The 21,524-nt window shown below is 39.5% G+C and overlaps 1 protein-coding gene across 3 annotated transcripts in view; it reads left to right on the forward strand.

Moving 5' to 3' along the window:
* celsr2 (cadherin, EGF LAG seven-pass G-type receptor 2) overlaps positions 1 to 21,524 on the forward strand; it is a 58,169-nt gene that overhangs the window by 13,524 nt on the left and 23,121 nt on the right. For all 3 annotated transcript variants that reach the window (XM_089009693.1, XM_089009691.1, XM_089009692.1), the window contains exons 2-5: positions 7,362 to 8,066; positions 14,506 to 14,728; positions 20,048 to 20,163; positions 20,380 to 20,468. In XM_089009693.1, coding sequence (XP_088865819.1) covers positions 7,362 to 8,066; positions 14,506 to 14,728; positions 20,048 to 20,163; positions 20,380 to 20,468 — 1,133 coding nt within the window. The remainder of the gene's footprint in view (positions 1 to 7,361; positions 8,067 to 14,505; positions 14,729 to 20,047; positions 20,164 to 20,379; positions 20,469 to 21,524) is intronic.

Raw genomic sequence — 21,524 nt, forward strand, 5'->3', positions numbered from 1 at the left:
GTATTTTTATTTTGCAACGCAGCAGGAAAGTGCTCAGTGTTCCTTTGGGGATAAACTAGAAGGCGCGACAGATGAGTATGGCCAAAGCAGCACATTGCGCTTTGAATTCTCTGGGTTGAAATCCTTGGGTTGACATTGCGCTGCAGAAGCTTGTGTCAGTATTGACTCGCGTTTGTCGCTGTTGTCTTTATCGCTGATCTTTGCCTTTTTTTAATCAATCGACAGAGGCTTTATTTACCTGCCGATTAATTTAAAAAAAAGTCTATAGTCTTGTAGCATTTTAACCAGAGAGAGAATATGTATTCCATTTTAATCTCAAATTATTTAACAGATTTAACATCGCTCCGATAAAAACAACAGCAAATCTGTTGCGTGGGAGGCTTTTTTGTTTCACCTGAGCTATTTGTGCACAGATCAACTTGTGAGTGGCTGCTAGCCAACAACAACTTCGAACAAAAGTGCTGTTTTGGCTCAGTTGTTGACAAATCTTTTTTTATCATTAGCGACCAATGTCATTTCTAACCCCTTTAGCTGTGTTGGGATAGCAAACATTTCTTTCCTACACCAAACTCTTTGCTCAACTATATTTGATGGAAATATCTCTTCCGATCTCATTTTTGGGTTATTTAATTATGTAGTTATTTATGTGTTTATTTTTGAGTGATTTATTTTGATTGATATACTGTATATGTTTATTGATCTATCGAGCTATTTTGCTAGCTGCCTATAGAGCAAGATAGCTATCGAGCTAGCTAGATATCAAGCTAGCTAGCTATCGAGCTAGCTATATTTATTTATTCTACAGTGTACATACTTGAGTTAAAAATTTTCACTTGAAAGATCGTTGAAATGTTCCGAAAACAGTTCCATGGGCTAGTGTAATGCACCAAGTTTGTTTCATAAAAGGAAATCATACTTGAATATATACATTTCTGATTCTTTAATGGAAGAAGGAAAAACAAATTGTAAAAGTTTCGTTCATTTAATTTTTCTTCATCTTTTTTTTTCACGTTTAAACAACTTTTTGTTTTGTACTCAAACTAAAATACCTATTTATTTATTTATTTATTTATTTAGTTATTTTTTTAATCCATCAGCAATATGCTCATGATTCATTTTAAAACTTCACATCAAAGTATAATGGTACAGGTACTTACTTTTCTCTTCATAAGAAATGTTCAAGTTACAAAAACATCTCAACAGGAAAATATGGCCTCTTTTTCCCAAAAGAAACTTCAAATTATTTTTATTGTAAACTAATGGATAGTTGTATTTAATGCCGAGGCACGGTACAAGCAAAATGACATAAAAAGAATAAGCAAGCTCCACACCTTTTGCTTAACCTCCCCGAGCAGCCTTCTTTCAACTTTCAGCCCAGTTCACTCATGCCAGCCGCTACCCAGCAGCCTTTTTCTTTTAAATCCATGTTCAGTTGTGGCCCATTGGTTTGAATGACAATAATAATAAAAAAAATATATAGTTTAGCCAGATAATAAGAGAGTATGTCTACATGTAAACAGTTTCACTATATGGGTTATGTCAAAATAGACAAAAGAGTTATATTCCATCTGACACATGCATGCTATATTTTACAGTTTTTAACATGGCCAAACACCCGAATTCCTATTTAACAAATTGACACTGTCAAATGAAAAGCGACCCTCAATTTGTTCTGAAGACAGCTTGACAACGTGACCTAGACCTTTTGAAAATCTTCTACTCTTTTGATCTTTAACCTACATTTGCCCTCATTAGTGATAGTTCAAGGCAGAAATGATCTCTCCTGCTCTTTGTTATTAATTGAACATCCGCTCGCCGGCTGCGGTGGAGGTGGAGAGTAACTTGTCGCACCCGCTGCAGGCTTTCTGGTTAGAATTCGCTGATGCTTGTGCACGGGTTGTGGTGGCCTAAATCATATTCCTGGCATCAGGCAAACAGGGTAAACTACTGTGGATTGATAATGGAATATATATCGAGACAGACAACACTCACATTCGCATTAACAATATTGTATAGTGTGAATCAGGTCGCTAAAACTAAATACAAATTGAAATTGTCAAATTTTCACTTCCTGAATATTCAGCGCAAGTCTTAAAACGTAAAATATAGCTATATGCGGTGGAATCTTTGTAAAATACGCTCAGTAGAGGTCATTGAAAGTGATTTTACAAATTATGGACACAACTTGTCCGGAGGCGTCGATTGTCCTAGTCTATTACAAATGTACTGTATGGAAATTGTTTATTTTATTTTAAAAACTGATAATATAAAGTCAGGTTTTCAATCATTGACATCTTCTTTAGAGGGGTTGGTGGGGGCATCTAAAAATGTCTGTGAGTTACTACGATGCGCGGTGGTTGCTGATGTCTCTTTCCTGCGCCATTTGGTCACAGTGGCTTTCTGCTCTTCATCCACCATGACTTGGTTGACATTTTCTGGGAATCCGTTGGGACACTGGACGGTAACTTTGAGAACTAATTAGGCTGGTCTTCACCAATTTGTTTTCTCTCTGTCGCTCTCTAACTGCCTGTCCATTAGCAGACAATTATCACGACAATGAAACCCTCCTTAAAGTTTAAAAATACAGTATTACCCGCAAAAAAAATATTTGTATTCAAATACTACTGTGCAAAAGTCACAATTGTTGTTTTAGCAATGCTACAATGAAAATACGATGTGCTGCAATATTAGATTAGATTAAATACACATTTATTAGTCTCACATTGGAGAAATTGACATTTCACAGAAGCAAAGTGATGAAAGGAAGAGGAAAGGAAAGGAAGAAGTAGAAAAACAAAATACAGGAGCAGCTGTAAAGGCAGCCACTCGCGCAGCGCCATCTTGAAGTCAAAATAACAACAACATATGACAAAACAAAGACACGGTCATTCAATGCCAAGCGTTTTCTGCACCCTCTTTGTTGTATGAAGCAGTTCTAGATGAAAGAGCACCGCGTCCTTTTCACCAATGGATCAGGAACGTTAAATTTTGAAAGCAATCATGAAGCCCTAGCAACCATTGACGAAAAAGATTGTCTTACGTCTCCTGTCATACATAAATCCGCTGCAATTCCAAGCTGCGACCATTCCAAATACGCATCGGCGCTCTACGCTGACGCTCCTTCCTTCTCTCTCAAACCATGCATCCAGCCGCAGACTGTCCAACAGCACCAACCTTTCCGCTGAACAAAGCGGGGCTATGAAAATGCTGCCCATGACAGGCGTGAAAAAAGCACAATCGCCCCAGAGCTGTTCAGCGATCAGAATCAGAATCAGAAAACCTTTATTCGTCCCACAATGGGGAAATTTGCATGACAATCAAATGGCACCGGCATTCATCCCAATCAAAAACAGTGCTTGCATTATCTACATCAAAATGAAAAGTGTTTGTCAGAGAACTGTATATAATCATGGCAGAGCTGAACGTAAAAATGTTTTTTCTTTCCATTGAGCCATTTACAGTAAGCAACAAGTAAAATCTGTGATCACAATCAAATACAGTAAAGTCTTGTTATATCGATATCAGTTATATCGATAGTACTGCTTATTACGATACTATTTCTATGAACGCAAGGAGAAAATTTACATGCCGCAGGATCGGATATATCGATAGTCCGGTTGTATCGATATTTTTTCCGACTCCCGAGAATATCGATATAACGAGACTTTACTGTAGTATAATCCAGTCAATAACTCTATCAACAAGATTCGACATTGTTTTCCATAAGTTAAATAGTTAAATGTCAAATAATCATTCCCGCTTCCCTATTTTGAGGTGTTCATGAAGACACGTATGCACACACTCAGTTCTGCGCACTGCAACGAGCCTGCAGTGTGCGTTTAATCTATTTCCTGGTGCCACTTTGTAGCCGAGAGGCTCCCAGAAGCCCACAAAGGTCCAAAGTGAAAGCAGCGTCACACTCCAGGTCTGGGATCTAAATGTCCCTCATTTGGCCCCCAAAAAGGCCCTTCAACCCCCCCTCCCACCCCACCGGCCCCTCTCCCTCTTCCTGCACGTAGTATCCTTCCATGGAGAATGACCTATTTGAAGGATGGTCTGCTTCCTTTCAGAGAAGATTCTCCTCGTGTTCACTTTCCCAGCGTTGCATCCACGCCTGGAGCTGTGCCTGAGTCCTCCATCCAAGAATGCGTGTTGGCAGCGGGCATAATTAAGGACACGTCTGTCCTCATACTCGGGACAGACCCTTGAAAAGCCCCCTTTTTTATTGAGAACTGTTTATCAGGCTATACTGTCATTGCAGAAACGCGGCCATAATGAGCGTGAATGGATGAAGTGGGTCAGAACTTTTGCTGTTTTGCCTAGTTATTAACTCATTCACTGCCATTCCCGAATTTATTCGGGAATTAAACAGCATGGCGTGGAGCGTCACTCCCGAATTTGTTCCAGGTTTTGGTTTTTCGTGCGGGGTGGTGGGGATCAAGCGCTGGTCAGACCTCTGGCAATGTTTTTTCACTTCCACGAGGGGGCGACATGTTAGCGCCTTGTTCAAGCCTCAGCTGTTGTTATAGCGCTACATACTGTCAATCATTATGTATGTATTGTATTGTATTTTGTACAGCCACCCCCATTTCAAGCTCAGATAACTCCAGACCTATATAACTTAGGAATTAACTCTTTTTTTTCTGATAAAAGAAGATAGTCTAAGGTTTCCTATACTGCATTGAATCGTTATGTATTCATAAAATTCAATATTCTGTGGGTCCTGCAATTTGAGTGAAAATGACAACAACCCTGGCACTGGAGCGGACACAATCATCATTTGAACTTGTGTGTCTGTTGAAGGATGCTATTCAGTTTTTTTGTGGTCATACAGTATTTGTTGTTGTTTATGTACAAGTATTTTTTGTTGTTGTTTTGATTTCAAGATGGCGCAGCGAGAGTGGCTGCCTTTACAGCAGCTCATGTATTTTGTTTTTCTTCTTCTTTCTTTCCTTTCCTCTTTCTTTCATCACTTTGCTGCTGTGAAATGTAAATTTCTCCACTGCGAGACTAATAAAGGCTAATCCAATCCATTTTTTTCATGTACACAAGTGTATGTGTGTGTGTGTGTGTTGTGTGTGTGCACATGCACGTGTGTTGACAGTACAGTGTGAATTAGTCCCGCTTGTTTCTGTACTTCCTCCGCTTGTATTATTGCTGTGTCGAAGGCTCTTGACTGAAACCAGAGGGATTAGAACCGTGTCGAACATGCTTCTCTTTTGCTTCCACTTTTGAGAACCCCCCATCCTGCCCCTCTTGCGCCTCTTTTTTCTTCTTCCTCCCTCTCCCTCTTGCCTGCCTACTATTTAAACCCGCCCGATGGTGATCTGGTAACTTCGGGAAGTTTTAGGATTGTTTGCACGAGTTGTGCATACAGGTTCTCCCCTCTGGCCGACATCCAGGTTCCTGAAACAAAGCGGCCCATTGATTGTTTCAGAGTGGGGAAGACGGTGGGCCTGTGTTCAGCACACGTTTACGTTATTGAACTGGTTTTGTGTTTGCTGCTCATGGACTGATTATGAAATACCGCACCCAATGAAATGTCATCAATATTAACTCATTCAAAAATGTGTCCACTCCAGTGCCAGGGTTTTTGTCATTGTTGCTTGAATTCCAGGACCCACAGAATATTGAGTTTTAGAACTACATAAACATTCAATGCAGTGTAAGAAACCTTAGACTCTCTTCCTTCACCAGAAAAAAATAGTTAATTCATTTGTTATATGGGTCTGGAGTTATATGAGCTTGAAATGAGGGCGGCTGTCCAAAATACAATGCAACACATACATCTTGGTTTAGATAGCGCTTTAACAACAGCTGAAGCTGGAACAAAACGCTAACATGGAAAAAAAGCGAAATTCTGCCCCCTTGTGGAAAGGAAACCGTGCCAGAGGCCATGGCCAGTGCTTTATCAGTACTCAAACAAGAAAAAACAAAACCCAAAGAAATTCGGGAACGTCATGCTTTTCAATTCCCGAATAAATTCGGGAATGGCAGTGAGTGAGTTAACCTGAACAATACAGGGCAAAACGAGTTCTTTTTAGGAAGTAAAAAATTAACATACCACATCCTCTTGTTTCCATACCACAATGTCGTATGGGAAACAAGAGGAGACAAGACAAGTGATTAACCGGGGCTGAGAAACACTTCAACTGCTGAACTTGGAGCTTTGGCATATAAAATGAAGAAGCATTTCTGCTTCCGGACAAAGAAAGAAGGAGTTTTGCACTCAATGCAAGCGTAAAATTCTTGATTAGGAGTTGGGATGGAATGAAAGGAAACATAAGCTTGTTCTTTCTTGGGCCTGGGGTCCGTTATTATCATTTGTAGAACGCATAGCAGGAGACAAACTCTTCTTTTGAATTGAGAATTTAAAGAAAGTATTTAATGGAAGCGTCGTCCTATTGTGGGGAGTGTTCACATTTGGCAGGTGTGCTTGGGGATTCAACACAATCGCTTCAACGGTACGGTTCATTCGGTCGAGTGTGAACAATATCACTTGAAATCTGCTACTTGGAGAGTTGGTCTTGTTTGGTTTGCAAGTGAACTCCGGTTTGGTTTCATTTGCGAGAGTGAACATCGATAGAAACAGTAAATCCGCAAGATTGTTTTGAAACTTGAATTTGACCTGGTCAACGTTGACATTTTGTTGAAATTCAATTTCATTTCAAGTCTCCTCAATTGAGTGCTTGCCAATACAAAGTCCCAATTCTTGATGGTAACCTTGTTTTATTGGATTGGATTGAATTTACCTTTCTTCATCTCGCAATGGAGACATTTACATTTCACATAAGCAAAGTGATGAAAAGAAGAGGAAAAGAAAGAAAATACAAGAGCTGCTGGCAAGGCGGCCACTCTCACGGCGCCATTTTGAAGTCAAGGCGTTATTAGCATTGTTTTTGTTTTCATAAAATATTGTTCAAAATACAAAACTTTTTAATGAAGGTGTTATATGAGATTTATTCACATAGAAACTAACATAAATGTTGTCCTGTGACATCCATGCTATTCGTCGGACATTTTATTGTGTTCTTCATTTCGCGTTAAGCTATTGCTAGCATAAAATGCAAATCAAAGCTGTGTGTTTTCTTGAATATATTAATGTGTAATTCAGTTTTTATTTGTGTTCAAGTGACTGTAAACTTCAACTGGGTGCGTCAAAAATGCTTTTGAAGCAAGCAAATGTTCTTTTTGAAGAACTTTATGCGCTTTGCCAAACTACACAACACCCCAACTTCAGAGAAGATGGTTTAGCACTTTTTTTTTCTTGTCTTGATGATTTTGATCAGCATGAGACTTGATTTGTCATGTGGGACATTTTCATTAACAAACATGTCTTTATCCTTTGTGCGTTTTTGTAGATGGCGTGCACTCGGTGTCAGCCCAGTGCCTTCTTCAGGTCACGATCATCACGGATGAGATGTTGTCCAATAGCATCACACTGAGGCTAGCCAACACCTCTCAGGAGCACTTCCTCTCCCTGCTGCTTACTCAATTCCTGGACGGCGTAGCCCGCGTGCTCGCCGCAGCCCCCGAAGATGTCGTCATCTTTAACATTCAGGATGACACCGACGTCAGCGCCCGCATCCTGAACGTCAGCCTCTCCGTGGCCGTGCCTGGCGACGCCGCCCAGCGTCTCCCGGGGCTCAACGAGCATGTGGAAGACGGCACTGGGAGAGGCGGCGAAGGCGTAGGAGGCGAGTTTTTCGGCTCAGAGGAGCTCCACGAGAGGCTGTACCTGAACCGCAGTCTTCTGGCTCAGATCTCCTCCCAGGAAGTTTTGCCTTTTGATGACAACATTTGCCTGCGTGAGCCATGTGAGAACTACATGAAATGCGTGTCCGTACTCAAGTTCGACAGCCTTGCCCCTTTCGTAGCATCCGACACCATCCTGTTCAGGCCCATCCATCCCATCGCCGGCCTGCGCTGCCGCTGTCCTGCCGGTTTTACGGGAGATTACTGCGAGACTGAGATCGACCTCTGTTACTCCAAACCATGTGGCGTTCACGGTGTGTGTCGCAGCAGAGAGGGAGGCTTCACCTGCGAGTGCATGGATGACTACACAGGTGAGAAGCTCCGCTCACAAAGCTCACTGTCAATGAGAAAGTGGCTTTAGTGAAATTGAATTTTGTGGGCCCTCGTATATCGCTGGGGGCGTATTCGAAAACCACTCATGATTGGTGAATATAGCAGCGATATAGCTGACATTTAGAAGGCACGATGTAGGATTGGAACACTTCGGCTCTGTTTTTTTTTTCTTTCAATACATCAGCACGTCTTTAACTCATTCGCGGCACTTTCCAAATTTATTCAGGAATTGAAAATATGACGTGGAGCGCCATTCCCAAATTTGTTTGGGTTTCGGTTTTTCTTGCAGGGCGTGCCAATAAAGGGCTGGTCAGACCTCTGGCAATGTTTTTTTTCCCCTTTCCATGAGGGAGCAGCATTTGCCTTTTGTCCATGTTAGCGCTTTATTACAGCTTCAGTTGTTGTTAAAGCGCTATATAAATCAATATGTATGTATTGTATTGCATTTTGTACAGCTGCCCCCATTTCAAGTTCAGATAACTCCAGACCCATATAACTTGGGAATTAATTATTTTTTAAAAAAATTTAAACAAGCGAGTCTAAGGTTACGTCTGTGTAAGCTCTCAGTCGTACAGGAGTGGTCCATCGATGAGAAGGTTTCTTCAGCCGTCATCTGTACAATTTTGAAGGTTTCGGACGTTTCGCCTCAGCGAACTGGTGACGAAGCCTCTTGGATAGGTGGCGAAACGTCCGAAACCTTCAAAATTGTACAGATGACGGCTGAAGAAACCTTCTCATCGAGTCTAAGGTTACTTACGCTGCATTGAAAGTTTATGTAGTCCTAAAAATCTATATTTTGTGGGTTCTGCAATTTGAGTGAAAATGACAAAAACCCTGGCACTGGAGCGGACACATTTTTGCACATAGTCTGGCAGTGAATGAGTTAAATAGGCACGGTGTTCACCTGCAGAAATGTTCACCCTCACACGCAAATATTCATCCCGAGCTGCAGCAGAAACTCCACATTGATTTGACAGCAATACAGTATGTCCTGACTAATGAATGCATTCTGGTCAGACACGATAGAAACATATGACATGGCTCGTGCAGTATGTTGCGACACAAGCTTCTATTTTCAATGATGATTAAGGAGTGTGACTGTCAGCAGCAGAACTGCCGCAGGAATATTCAGTCTAGAAACGCTGATATTCTTAACGTGGTTAAAAAGCATCTCATTCATATTAATTTTGTAAAAAAAAAAAGAGATGTGCAAAATAAAAGATGTTCATCGATATAGAATGAATATCATGGGGATTAGGTTCCATTTACTATAAGGTAAAATAGGACCAAAACGGATTTAGGCGTTGAAGCAGCATATTAACTCATTCACCGCTATTCCCGAAATTTATTTGGGAATTGAATAGTGTGAGCGCCATTCCCAAATTGTTTAGGGTTTTGTTTTTTCTTGCGGGGGTGCCGATAAAGCATTGGTCAGACCTGTGGCAATGTTATTCCCTCCCACGAGGAGGCAGCGTTTCCCTTTTTTCCATGTTCGCGCTTTGTTCCAGCTTCAGCTGTTGTTAAAGCGCTATATAAACCAATATGTATGGATTGCATTGTATTTTGGACAGATGCCCTCATTTCAAGCTCATATAACTCCATACCCATATAACTTTGGAATTAACTATTTTTTTTTCTGATGAAAGAAGAGAGTCTAAGGTTTCTTACTCTGCATTGAATGTTTATGTAGTCCTAAAACTCAATATTCTATGTGTCCTGCAATTTGAGTAAAAATGACAAAAACCGCAACCCGACCCCGGATAAGCGGCAGAAGATGGATGGATAGATGGATGGATGACAAAAACCCTGGCACTGGCAATGGACACATTTTTTGCACATCATCTGGCAGTGAATGAGTTAATCAAGCATTTCTCCCATGAACCAAAACGGACTGCTATTGACTGATATTCTCAACATATTTCCTGCCCACCAGCCCCTGACCCCCACCCCAGCAGGAACACACCACTCCATTATTCCAAATCCAACAATCCAATGTTTTTTTTCTGCCGCTGCATACACCTGAAATAGTGTCCAAATTTGACCCCCCCCCCCCCCCCCCGTCCCCCCCATCACCAGGTTGAGTGGCACTTAACATCTTCTCATGCACAGTTGTGGGTGTCAGAGCTGAACTGCGGTCGCTTTCAATGGGAATTGTCATGTGAGTGGGTGAAAGTGGGAAAGTGGGCGGATTGTCACTCCTTTCTCCTCTAAGTGGGAGACGGGTATTTTCACTAGTTAGTGGGGGGCGGGAGGGGTGTCGAAGGAAGGGATTGTGAAACCGTCATAGTCACTCAAGCAGGTTTTAGTCTCTCCCAACGTTGTGTTGATCAAAGTCCTCGCATTGTGTGGTTCACGTCGCTAAGTGCTGCAATTAAAGCTGGATGAACAATCTGAGGAATAGTTCCGTGTTGGTGGTGGGTGCGAGGATGTGTGAATGCGTGTGTGTGGTTTGGATCTGTTGGACCGTAGGCGTTTGCCAGATGGTAGCGATGGGGGGAGGGTGGTGGGGGGGGGGCGTAGAAAATGTCTCCATCATTTGAAACACATTTCGGAAGAACGGAGTGAAAGATTTTCATCATTTGGATTGGATTGGATTTGCCTTTATTAGCCTCGCAGTGGTGAAATTTACATTTCACAGCAGCAAAATTATGAAAGAAATGAAAGTAGAAAAGCAAAATACAGGAGGTGCTGGAAAGGCAGCCAACAACAACAACTTGAGTTGTTTTCGTAGTTGCTGATGGGGCAATCATGTTGTAATCACTACTACAAGAAAATGAAGTTGAAGTTTTAAAGTCATGGGTGTCATTGGGAATGAACTATATTGTGCAGGTTTTGTAAATGTTCAGTCAATCATAGTGGTAATTATAAATTGGCCATTTTTTTATATGTCAACATACTTATTAGCTCATTCCCTCCCAGACGATGTGCAAAAAAACGTGTCCACTGCGTTGCCAGGGTTTTTGTCATTTTTACTCAAATTTAGTTTTAGGACTACATAAACACTCATTACAGCGTGAGAAACCTTAGACGTTCCTGTTTCATCAGAAAAAAAAAGAGTTAATTCCTAAGTTACATGAGTTGGGAGTTATCTGAGTTTAAAATGGGGGCGGTTGTACAAAATATAATGCAATAAATAATGATTTATATAGCGTTTTAACAACAGCTGAAGCTGTAACAAAGCATGGACAAAAGGCAAATGCTGCCCCCTTGTGGAAGGGAAAAACATTGCCAGAGATCTGACCAGCGCTTTATCGGCACCCCCGCAAGAAAAACCAAAACCCGAACAAATTCCGGAATAGGGCTCCACGTCACACCTTTCAATTCCCGAATGAATTCGGCAATGGCAGCGAATGAGTTAATAAGTCATTAGAAGTGTGTATGTTTTTTTTTTATTATTAATTTTATTGGTTGAGAAAAGTGACCGAATCATCTCTAAAATCGTTCAATAGCTGCAGCCCAAAACTCATGTTTTGCTGGGTTTTGTAAAAGTCTAAATGTATCACCGCTAACCCCTACCCCGCAAAAAAAAAAGATACTCGGGAGAAGTCTGCGCGCTTGTTGAGGAACAAGTGACGACTACATTCAAACATTTGCAGAGCGGAAAGTGTGAATTTGCAATCGTGAAACGTCTTCATTTGTGAGTGAACCAACAAGAACACAGCACATTGTGAGAGAACACCCCCGCCCCCCCCAAACTCCTCTCCCCACTTTCCTCACAGCGTTCTGTCTGGCACCCCACTTTTGCTTGTCATGCTGCTTGCATTCATACTTTCATACAAAATTCCTTTTTCGGCTTTGAATGCGTTTTGGAACAAATCCTGTTTTCAAAAAGCGGATGACGCTGCTGCCAAACAACAACAATAACTTCAATGTATCTCTGAGAGAAGAATACAAAAATATACCTCAAGATGGATGGTCATTGAAGATGGTGGATAAGAAGATACAAGTCAATTAAAGTAATTTTATCTGTGTATTTATTTACTTATTTGTTTATTTATGTATTTGTTTTTTCAAATGTGTAATTTATCATATGTGAAGTCCTCTACATTTTTTTTTTTTGGTGTAGCAAGTGTCGCAACTAAAATAAGAAAATATTTTCTTTGACAAAATAGCATTTATTTATGTATTTATTTGCTTTAAATATTTATTTATTTGCTCTTAATATTTATTTATATATGTATATATTTACATATTTATATATTTATATTTAGATATTTAGATGTATTTATTTATTTATTTGCTCTTATCATTTATTTATTCATTTATATATTTATATATTTATACACTTATATATTCATACATTTATATACAGTAAAGTCTCGTTATATCGATATCGGACATATCGATAGTCCCGGTTATATCGATACTATTTCTATGCACGCACGGAGAAAATTACATGCAAACAGGGTCGGATATATCGATAGTCCCGGTTATATCGATATTTTTTCGGACTCCCTTGAATATCGATATAACGAGACTTTACTGTATTTGGATATTTAGATATTATTGTTAACCAATCATTTTAAGTGTTGGAACAAACAGAAAATATTTTTCTTTGACAAAACAGCATTTATTTATTTATTTATTTATTTATTGCTCTTGATGTTGATTTATTTGCTCTTTATATTGATTAATGTATTTATTTATTGCTCTTCTTTATTTATTTATTTGCTCTTGATGTTTATTTATTTGCTCTTAATATTTATTTATTTGCTCTTTTTTAATTAATTAATTAATTAATTTATTTATTTATTTTATTTGGGAAAGTAGTGAGTCTGCGTCTCAGCAATACCAAGTTGTTGTTGAGTATTATATCAACTCGAACCAAGCAACTCCTCTGCATTTTTGGGGGCGGGGGCTGTGGCAGCACTCCCTCAAAATGATCAAATATTTTCTGCTGCCCTTGAATTTATTTTCCTTAACTCCAGACACGCGTTTGTCAATGTTTGTGAGTTCGCAATCTTTAGGGTGTAACCATTTTTTTTTCAATCCATAATTGAACAGAGAGACTCCTATTCCAATTGCATTGATCATTTATGCCAGCATCAAGTAAACATTAAAGGGCGCGGCGCATCTTCCGTCATATCTCCGAGGTGTCTGTGCCATTTGCCGCCTTAATGATTCATGCCGGCAGCAAGCGTTCATATGCCATCGTTGCTTATTTTGAATTATTAACCAGGAGATGGGGAGCATTTGTCACTCTGCATCCTAGTGTCATACTCACATGGCATCGTCCGTGCGGCAGCTTCGCAACGGGGACGCTTGCAACAGCGTAGATGTCCCAGAACTCTACAAACCTAGCGAGAACAAAGCGTTTCGATCATAGAAGGATTGAAGGGAAGCAGTGTTTTAAAGCCGGAATAGACTACATCTACATCGGTCTTTCCAGCGTCCTTTGAATTACCCCCCCCCCCCCCCCCCCCCCCCCCCCCCCCCCCACCCCTCAAAACCTTCCGTCCTCCCCGCTGACTGACTGACTGAACGCATATCCCAGCAGTTCTTAAGCAAACTTTTTGTGGAGCATGATTCATAGTCTCAAATGAAAGGCGGGTGCATATTGATGTGGGCCGCCAGTGTTTCATTCGACTTTGCTGCACATTCACTGCGACGCCGGATTGAAAGCTCAAGTGGAAAATGTTGAAAAATAAACACAGAAGACATACTGATGAGCAATACACACGCACACAGTTATGTCCTGTATGAATAATATGATAATCTTACATATTTAGGAATTACATACAATAATCACAATAATAATAATTTTATTTGATTGATTTGATTTGCCTTTATTAGTCTCACAGTGGAGAAATTTACATATCATAGCAGCAAAGTGATGAAAGGAATGAACGTATAAAATAATAATAATAATAATAATAATGTAAGCATTAACTCATTCACTGCCATTCCCGAATTTATTCGAGAATTAATAATATGACGTGGAGCGCCATTCCTGAATTTGTTTGGGTTTTGATTTTTCTTGCGAGGGGGGTGCCGATAAAGCGCTGGTCAGACCTCTGGCAATGTTTTTCCCTCCCAGGAGGGGGCAGCATATGCCTTTTGTTCATGTTAGCGCTTTGTTACAGCTTCAGCTGTTGTCAAAGCACTATAAAAATCAATATCTATGTATTTTATTGTATTTTTACAGCCACCTCCATTTCAAACTCAGAAACCCCCAGACACATATCATTTAGGAATTAACTCTTTTTTTCTGATGAAAAAAAGAGAGTCTAAAGTTTCTTATGCTGCATTGAATGTTTTTTTTGTAGTCCTAAAACTCAATATTCTGTGGGTCCTTCAATTTGAGTGACAATGACAACAACCCTGGCACTGGAGTGGACACATTTTTGCACATCGTCTGGGAGTAAATGAGTTAATAATCGTATTATTTTTTATGATTTCATTTTCTCTTTGTCTCAGGTGAGCGTTGCGAGCTGTCGTCACGCTCCGGGCGCTGCGCTGCAGGAGTGTGCAAGAACGCCGGCGTTTGCGTGAACCTCCTGGTGGGCGGGTTCAAGTGCGAATGTCCGTCGGGCGGCTACGAGAAGCCTTACTGCGAGATGACCACACGCAACTTCCCCCCGCACTCTTTCCTCACCTTTAAGGGTCTGCGCCAACGCTTCCATTTCACCGTTTCGCTCACGTAAGCTGCGATATTTGCATTACGTATGTTTCAGTGGCTTGCTCATTTTTAACTCGTTTACTCCCATTCCCGAATTTATTCGGGAATTGAAAAGCATGACATGAAGCGCCATTCCTGAATTTGTTCGGGTTTTGGTTTCTCTTGCAGGGGGTGCCGATAAAGCGCTGGTCGGACCTCTGGCAATGTTTTTTCACTTCCACGAGAGGGCAGCATTTGCCTTTTGTCCATGTTAGCGCTTTGTTACAGCTTTAGCTGTTGTTAAAGCGCTATAGACATCAATATATATGTGTTGTGTTTATTGCAGCCGCCCCCATTTCAAGCTCAGATAACTCCAGATCTATATAACTTCGGAATTAACTTTTTTTTCTGATGAAATAATATAGTCTAAGGTTTATTATGCTGCATTGAATATTTATGTAGTCCTAAAACTCAATATTATGTGGGTTCAGGAATTCAAGTGACAATGACAAAAACCCTAGCACTGGAGTGGACACATTTTTGCACATCGCCTGGCAGTGAATGTTAATGAACACTTACTATGTGACTGTATTTAAATGTTGGTCTTTATGATGGTAAAATCAAGTATCGTTTGAGATGGGAGTTGATATTAACTTCTATTGCCATTTTCGATATTGCATAATTTCATCTGTGCTACATTCACCCACCCAATTTTATGCTTTTCATGCTACTTTTCATCATCGCACACTGTGAATCACCTGCAAAACTCCTCTTCCACATGTCACCCGCATGACCCGTATCATCTACTCTATCTCACTTTGTACTTGTCTGTATCACCTCCATTGCTCTTTGCGTAGTTTGACTCGGTGCTCACCCACCTATCGTTGAACATCAGGCCTTTTCTGTCGAGCCACTGCAGTGTCACATTCTCGCTAAAAATAAATACCGAAAAGCGGCGAAACAATCGACCGCGTGACATTTGCGGACTTGCTTTTATGGCTAGTGGGAAATGGGGGAAAAAAAGTGTATTTTGAGGCAAGCTGAGATGCTGCAATCAATGCAGTGGTGACATTTTATCCAGTATTGACAGGTTGTAGCATTAATTTATTTTTTGCCTCGGCAGTTGCCAGTTGATGAAAATTCATCCTTTATTTCATGGAATGAAATAGAGGATGAATTTTCAGCGTTGTTTGGAAATACAAACACAACAGATGTTGCCAAATATCTCAGATGGCATCAAAGGGAATGTGACAACAATGATGCTTACTTCACCTGCTTGACAGGGGATTGAGCCTCACAATCGCAATGAAAATAATATCCCCCATGTGATCCTTCTCGAATGACTGTCTTTTTTTTAGGGGGGGTTGAAGAACTGCCCTGACCAGTTTGAAAAGGACTCTACCGTATTTTCTGGTGTATAAGGCGTACCCAAGAGCCTTAAAGGACAACCGAAGTCACTTTTTTTTCCTGACATCAGAAAAACGTTTTATAGCATCTTAAATACCCAAAATACACAGTATGATATTTTTATTCAAATGCAAAACACCAATAAAAATGACTTAAAGTGTCCAAAATCTGCAAAAAATAGAGCAGCGAATTGGGCATTTTCAGAAAGTTTGGCCCCCAGTTCATGACGTCACGCCAAGACGTCTTGCATTGCTGGAGAATCAAAACAATTGCTTCAGATTCGGAGAATATGCTTTCTTGTTACACATCCAGTTATGAATAGGATTCAAATAGTTCTGAAGAGGAAAGCATACATGTTTGCAATCGATTAAAGAAGTCCATCCTGTATCATTTTGAGGCAACATTGGGGGGAAATGTATCACCCAAAAAGAGGCAGAAAATGGCGTCCAACCTCCTGTGATGAATTAATCAGCCCGTTTCCACAGGCTGATAAATTCCTTACATGAAGCTTGGTCGCCATCTTCTGGCAGCTTTTTGGTGCAACACAAGGTTTTCAGACCAAACAAGTACAGCAAAATACATTGACGTAATGGAAGGACTGCTAAAATGTGTCTTTTTTTTCGGTCAGGGCGTTCCTTCAGTGACGTCGCGTACAGACTCATCATCAACTCGAAAACAAGACTTCCTGAATATTCAGCACGAGTCTTAAAATGTAAAATATAGCTATATGCGGTGGAATCTTTGTAAAATACGCTCAATAGAAGTCATTTGAAGCCATTTTACTAATTATGGACACAACTTGTCCCGAGACGTCGGTTGTGTTAATTTTCTTGAAAAGATGACCTTATATGCAGGTGCAACTTATATTTGAAGTAATATTGAGCCACGACATGTCTTGCAACTACTGTCAGCACTGACTGACTCTATTTCCCCCTGTAGAAGAAGTCGTGCGTAACCCCAGCCACTACTATAGTGCCTTATATGGTGCGCCTTATATTTGGAAAATGTTCAATTATTCATATATTATATTGAGGATTTTTTTTTTTTCATTCCTTGAACGTGCGCCTTATAGTCCAGTGCACCTTATATATGGAAAAAGTTTGAAAATACACCATTCATTTGGGGTGCGCCTTATACTCCAATGCAACTTATACACCGGAAAATATGGTACAGTAAAGTCTCGTTATATCGATATTCAAGGGAGTCCGAAAAAATATCGATATAACCAGGACTATCGATATATCCGACCCTGTTTGCATGTAATTTTCTCCGTGCGTGCATAGAAATAGTATCGATATAACCGGGACTATCGATATATCCGATATCGATACAACGAGACTTTACTGTACTTTATAGTGGCAGGCCACAGAAGTAACAATAAAAAAACTGATATATGTACTGATATTTCAATTAAGTTTTTTCCCAGGGAGAGTTTGTCTTGATGGACAGATCAGAATGCAAAACTGTGAAGATAAAGCAGATCAGAAAATGCTGGGAAAGGAAAAGTAGGATTGGGATGATCCCAATGTTGAAACTTATCAAACTGTTTCCTATTTTTGCTTACGTTACATATTTTATACTTTTTCAACCCCAAAAAGAAGCTTGATATAACCCAACTTGAATCTCCGACATGCTAGCCATTACTTCACCATATAAAATAATGTTTTTACATATTGATAATAATTATACAATCATGTATTTTTTTTAAAACTAAACCCACTAGTGATCTTATATTGGCACAGTTGTTTGGAAATAATTCATCTAGTATTGATGGAATGTTCACATGTACAATGTCGCCTTCAGTTTAGTATTACGTCCAGTCCACATGGCCCAATAAGTCGAGGTTCCTTTTTTCTTCTTCCTCAGTGCACACATCATCTGTATTGTAGATTGTTGGCATCGCGTGACATGGTTCCCCCACATAAGGGCACACTGGTTGTTTTTTTTACTGATGACTGCCTAATGGGACACAAAGTGATGTGCGTGATTACTTCCAGTTGATTACTTTCATAGTTCTGAAGGCCCTTGAGGGAGGTGGGGGAATCGGGAAGGGGTCAAGATAGGTGGAGCCTTTTAAATTGATACAGCAAAGACGAAAGAAAGGATTGCCGAGTGAACGAATCCGTATATTATTTTAGGTGGATTTTATGATATATGATATTATGCAGACGTTTTTTTTAAATTCTGTCCAAAGTCGTTATTATCGCTATCCTCTCTCCTCCAAGGGTATGAGTGATCTTTTCTGTATCAGCATGATCATGCGATGAGTGTTCAAATATTAAAGGATATAATGCTAAGGGGAAAAAAACGCTTGCAATTGTTTTGTAAAAGTCAAGACAATTTTCTGTTTGTGTATTTTCCCGCCAAACGTGTAGTTGATACACATCATTTGCTTTCGAGATGTACCGTCTGACTGCTCTTGCTGCAAACATCTGCTCAATAATCTGCTGAAACTGACTTCCTCCTTCCTGCTTCTCCCTCTGTGTGCTAATGATGCACCCCCCTTCCCCCCAATGCGAACCCGATCCTCCAACTCACTCACTGCCGCGTCCAACCCACTCAGCTCCTTTAACGTCGGCCTACATTTTCTTACCTCTATGTTGTTTAATGCGCCCATCATTATTCATGGCACACTTCCTTTATGTGTCTTGGGCAAAGTCTCTGCTGTAAAGTTGTTGCAATGTGCTCTTCATGAATCTCGTCACTTCGAATGACTTATTTTTTTTTATGCACCTTATCATCTCTATAGAAGCGGCAATCTTTATTGGCATCTCGCAAGACAGGAACGGGCAGAACTTGCTGTGTTTTTGCAACACTTGCTTGTCGAATTTTTACAAGTATTATTGTCGTGGGGGTTGTAGTTAGCAATTATAAAGTAGAGAATAAAAGATGACTTTAATTACCTCAATTTTTTTTCTGTTGGTTGAGTGAACGCTGGCGCGTGTGGCTGCCGCTGCTCACCCACAGAAAAACTGATCCAGTGACTGTAAAGTGACCTTAAGAGTTTTGAAAGGCACTTATAAATCAAATGTATTATTATTATTATTATTATTATTATTATTATAGATAGCTATCTGTTGGCTATCTATCCAGCTAGCTAGCTATGTATTAGCTAGCTAGCTTGTTGGCTGGGTATCGATTAGCTGTCTATTGGCTAGCTATCTGTTGGATATCTAATAGCTAGCTAGCTCGCTTTCTATCTATTTGAGTTACTTCCAGGTTGAGTGAATGCTGGCACCTGTGGCTGCCGCCGCTCACCCACAGAAAAACTGATCCAGCGACTGTAAAGTGACCTTCAGAGTTTTGTAAGGCACTTATAAATCAAATGTATTATTATTATTATTATTATTATTATTATTATTATTATTATTTAATTACACAAATGAACACTGATGGCGATTAAAATACATTGATGATCTATCAATTCTGTTCAGTAATTTATCTATTTATTTATCTATTTACCTATTTTTCATTTATTTATTGTTTTTGTGTATTTATTCTTTTTTATTGTCTATTTATTTATCTAGCTATTTATTCATTCATATACTTATTGTGTATTCTATTTTTGTTGTGTATTTATTTATCTATTCATTTATGTATTGTTTATTGTGTTTTTTTGTTTGTGTATTTATGTATCTATTCGTGTATTTATTTATGTATTTATTGTTTATTGTGTATTTATTGTTTTTCTTGTATTTATTTATCTATTCATTTATTTATCTATTTATTAATTGTTTATTTATTCTTTGTTTATTGTGTATTTATTTATATATTTATTTATTAAGTATTTATTGTGTATTTATTCTTTGATTATTGTCTATTTATTTATTTATATATTTATTTATTGTGTGTGTATATTCTTTGTTTATTGTTTTTTTTATTTAGATTTTTATTGTTATTCATTCATCTATTAATATATATATTTGTTTGTTTGTTTATTATTTCGGGTGCTAGATTTGCCACAAAAGAACCCGAAGGTTTATTGCTGTACAACGGCCGCTTCAATGAAAAACACGACTTCATTGCCATGGAAATCATCAATGAACAGATTCAAGTCACCTTTTCTGCAGGTAACGCTCAGTTCTTCTTCAGACTTGCAAAAACGTTGACGCTGTTCATAAAATGTTTGGATTATTGGATTTTTTTCCGTGAAAGTTTCAAGCTGAAACTAACTAACTTGAACATCGATTGGTGAAATTAATTGGATCTTGTAAGAAACATGGAAAAAAAGTCCAAATATCCTCATTTTTTGTGAGTATGAACCATGATTGATCTTGTTTCCACAGGTGAAACCAAGACCACCGTTTCACCTTTTATTGTTGGTGGTGTAAGCGATGGTCAGTGGCATATGGTGGAGATCCATTACTACAACAAGGTATGGTTCCATTTGGCTGACTTGCCTCCTTTTAATTATGACACAACGCAGGCCTGACAAAAACATAAAACAGAACACGAACACAAGTAAACAAATCCAGGATTATCTAAATGTCTGTCAGAGGGTTTTGATTATGTGGAATGTAGCATAAAATAGTTGCAATCCTTGCCAGTGAGATGCTCAAACGAGTACAGCAGGAGTGAAGCAGGTCTGTTGGGCCGTCCCGTAAATGTCACCAAATAACAGCCACAGACAAAATGCTAATCTGGAAATCTGCCAAAGGGATGTAGTTGGTTTAATTGTTGAGGTGGTGGGTATTATTTTTGCAGACCCGCACAGATTAAAGATGTTACGACGAGCGCGCTTCTCCATACCAACGAGTCAACATCTCAATCAGTGAGGAATGTACAAACCAGTTGTCTGTCTGCGCTGTCCCAGACGGACGGAATGTCACATTTGAGGCCATTGAGGAAGCCACTTTGCATTATAAAGATGGCACCCACCCTGCAGTATACATTTTCTATTCAATGTCCAGGATAGCATGGCTGCGCCCATAAAAGCCATGACAGGGGGGTGGGAAAGCTTGTGCTTTTGCCAAAAAAACATTTTGGACTCTTTAGTCCACGACTTACAAAAGCTGAAAATTGTTTTGCTATATCAGCATTCCCATGTCCATTTTTGTAAAAGCCTGTAACGCTCTATGGTCATGAGTTTTTGGACGTCTCAACATTCAACACACAGGAAGTGAAATTGAAAGAATGTATCTTTAGCCTAATAGCATTTGCTAATGTCATGTATGTAATTGATCAAGGGTGTCAAACTATTTTTTTTGCCGCGGGCCCACATTGTAGTTACAGTTTCCTCTCCACATATTACATATAGAGCGCATAACAAATTAATGAATGAACTACTTTTCAAATTTAAAGTAAAAAATATGACTGTTATTGTGGTTTACATTGGAAATTTTGAAATTTTGTTTCGGCAAGCATCATGGAATTACACAAGTTATATTTGCTTTCGCGGGCCGAATAAAATCATGTGATGGGCCAGATTTGT

Source organism: Hippocampus bargibanti, linkage group LG12 (genome assembly GCF_051943395.1).
Source record: "Hippocampus bargibanti isolate YZ-2025 linkage group LG12, ASM5194339v1, whole genome shotgun sequence".
NCBI lineage: Eukaryota > Metazoa > Chordata > Actinopteri > Syngnathiformes > Syngnathidae > Hippocampus > Hippocampus bargibanti.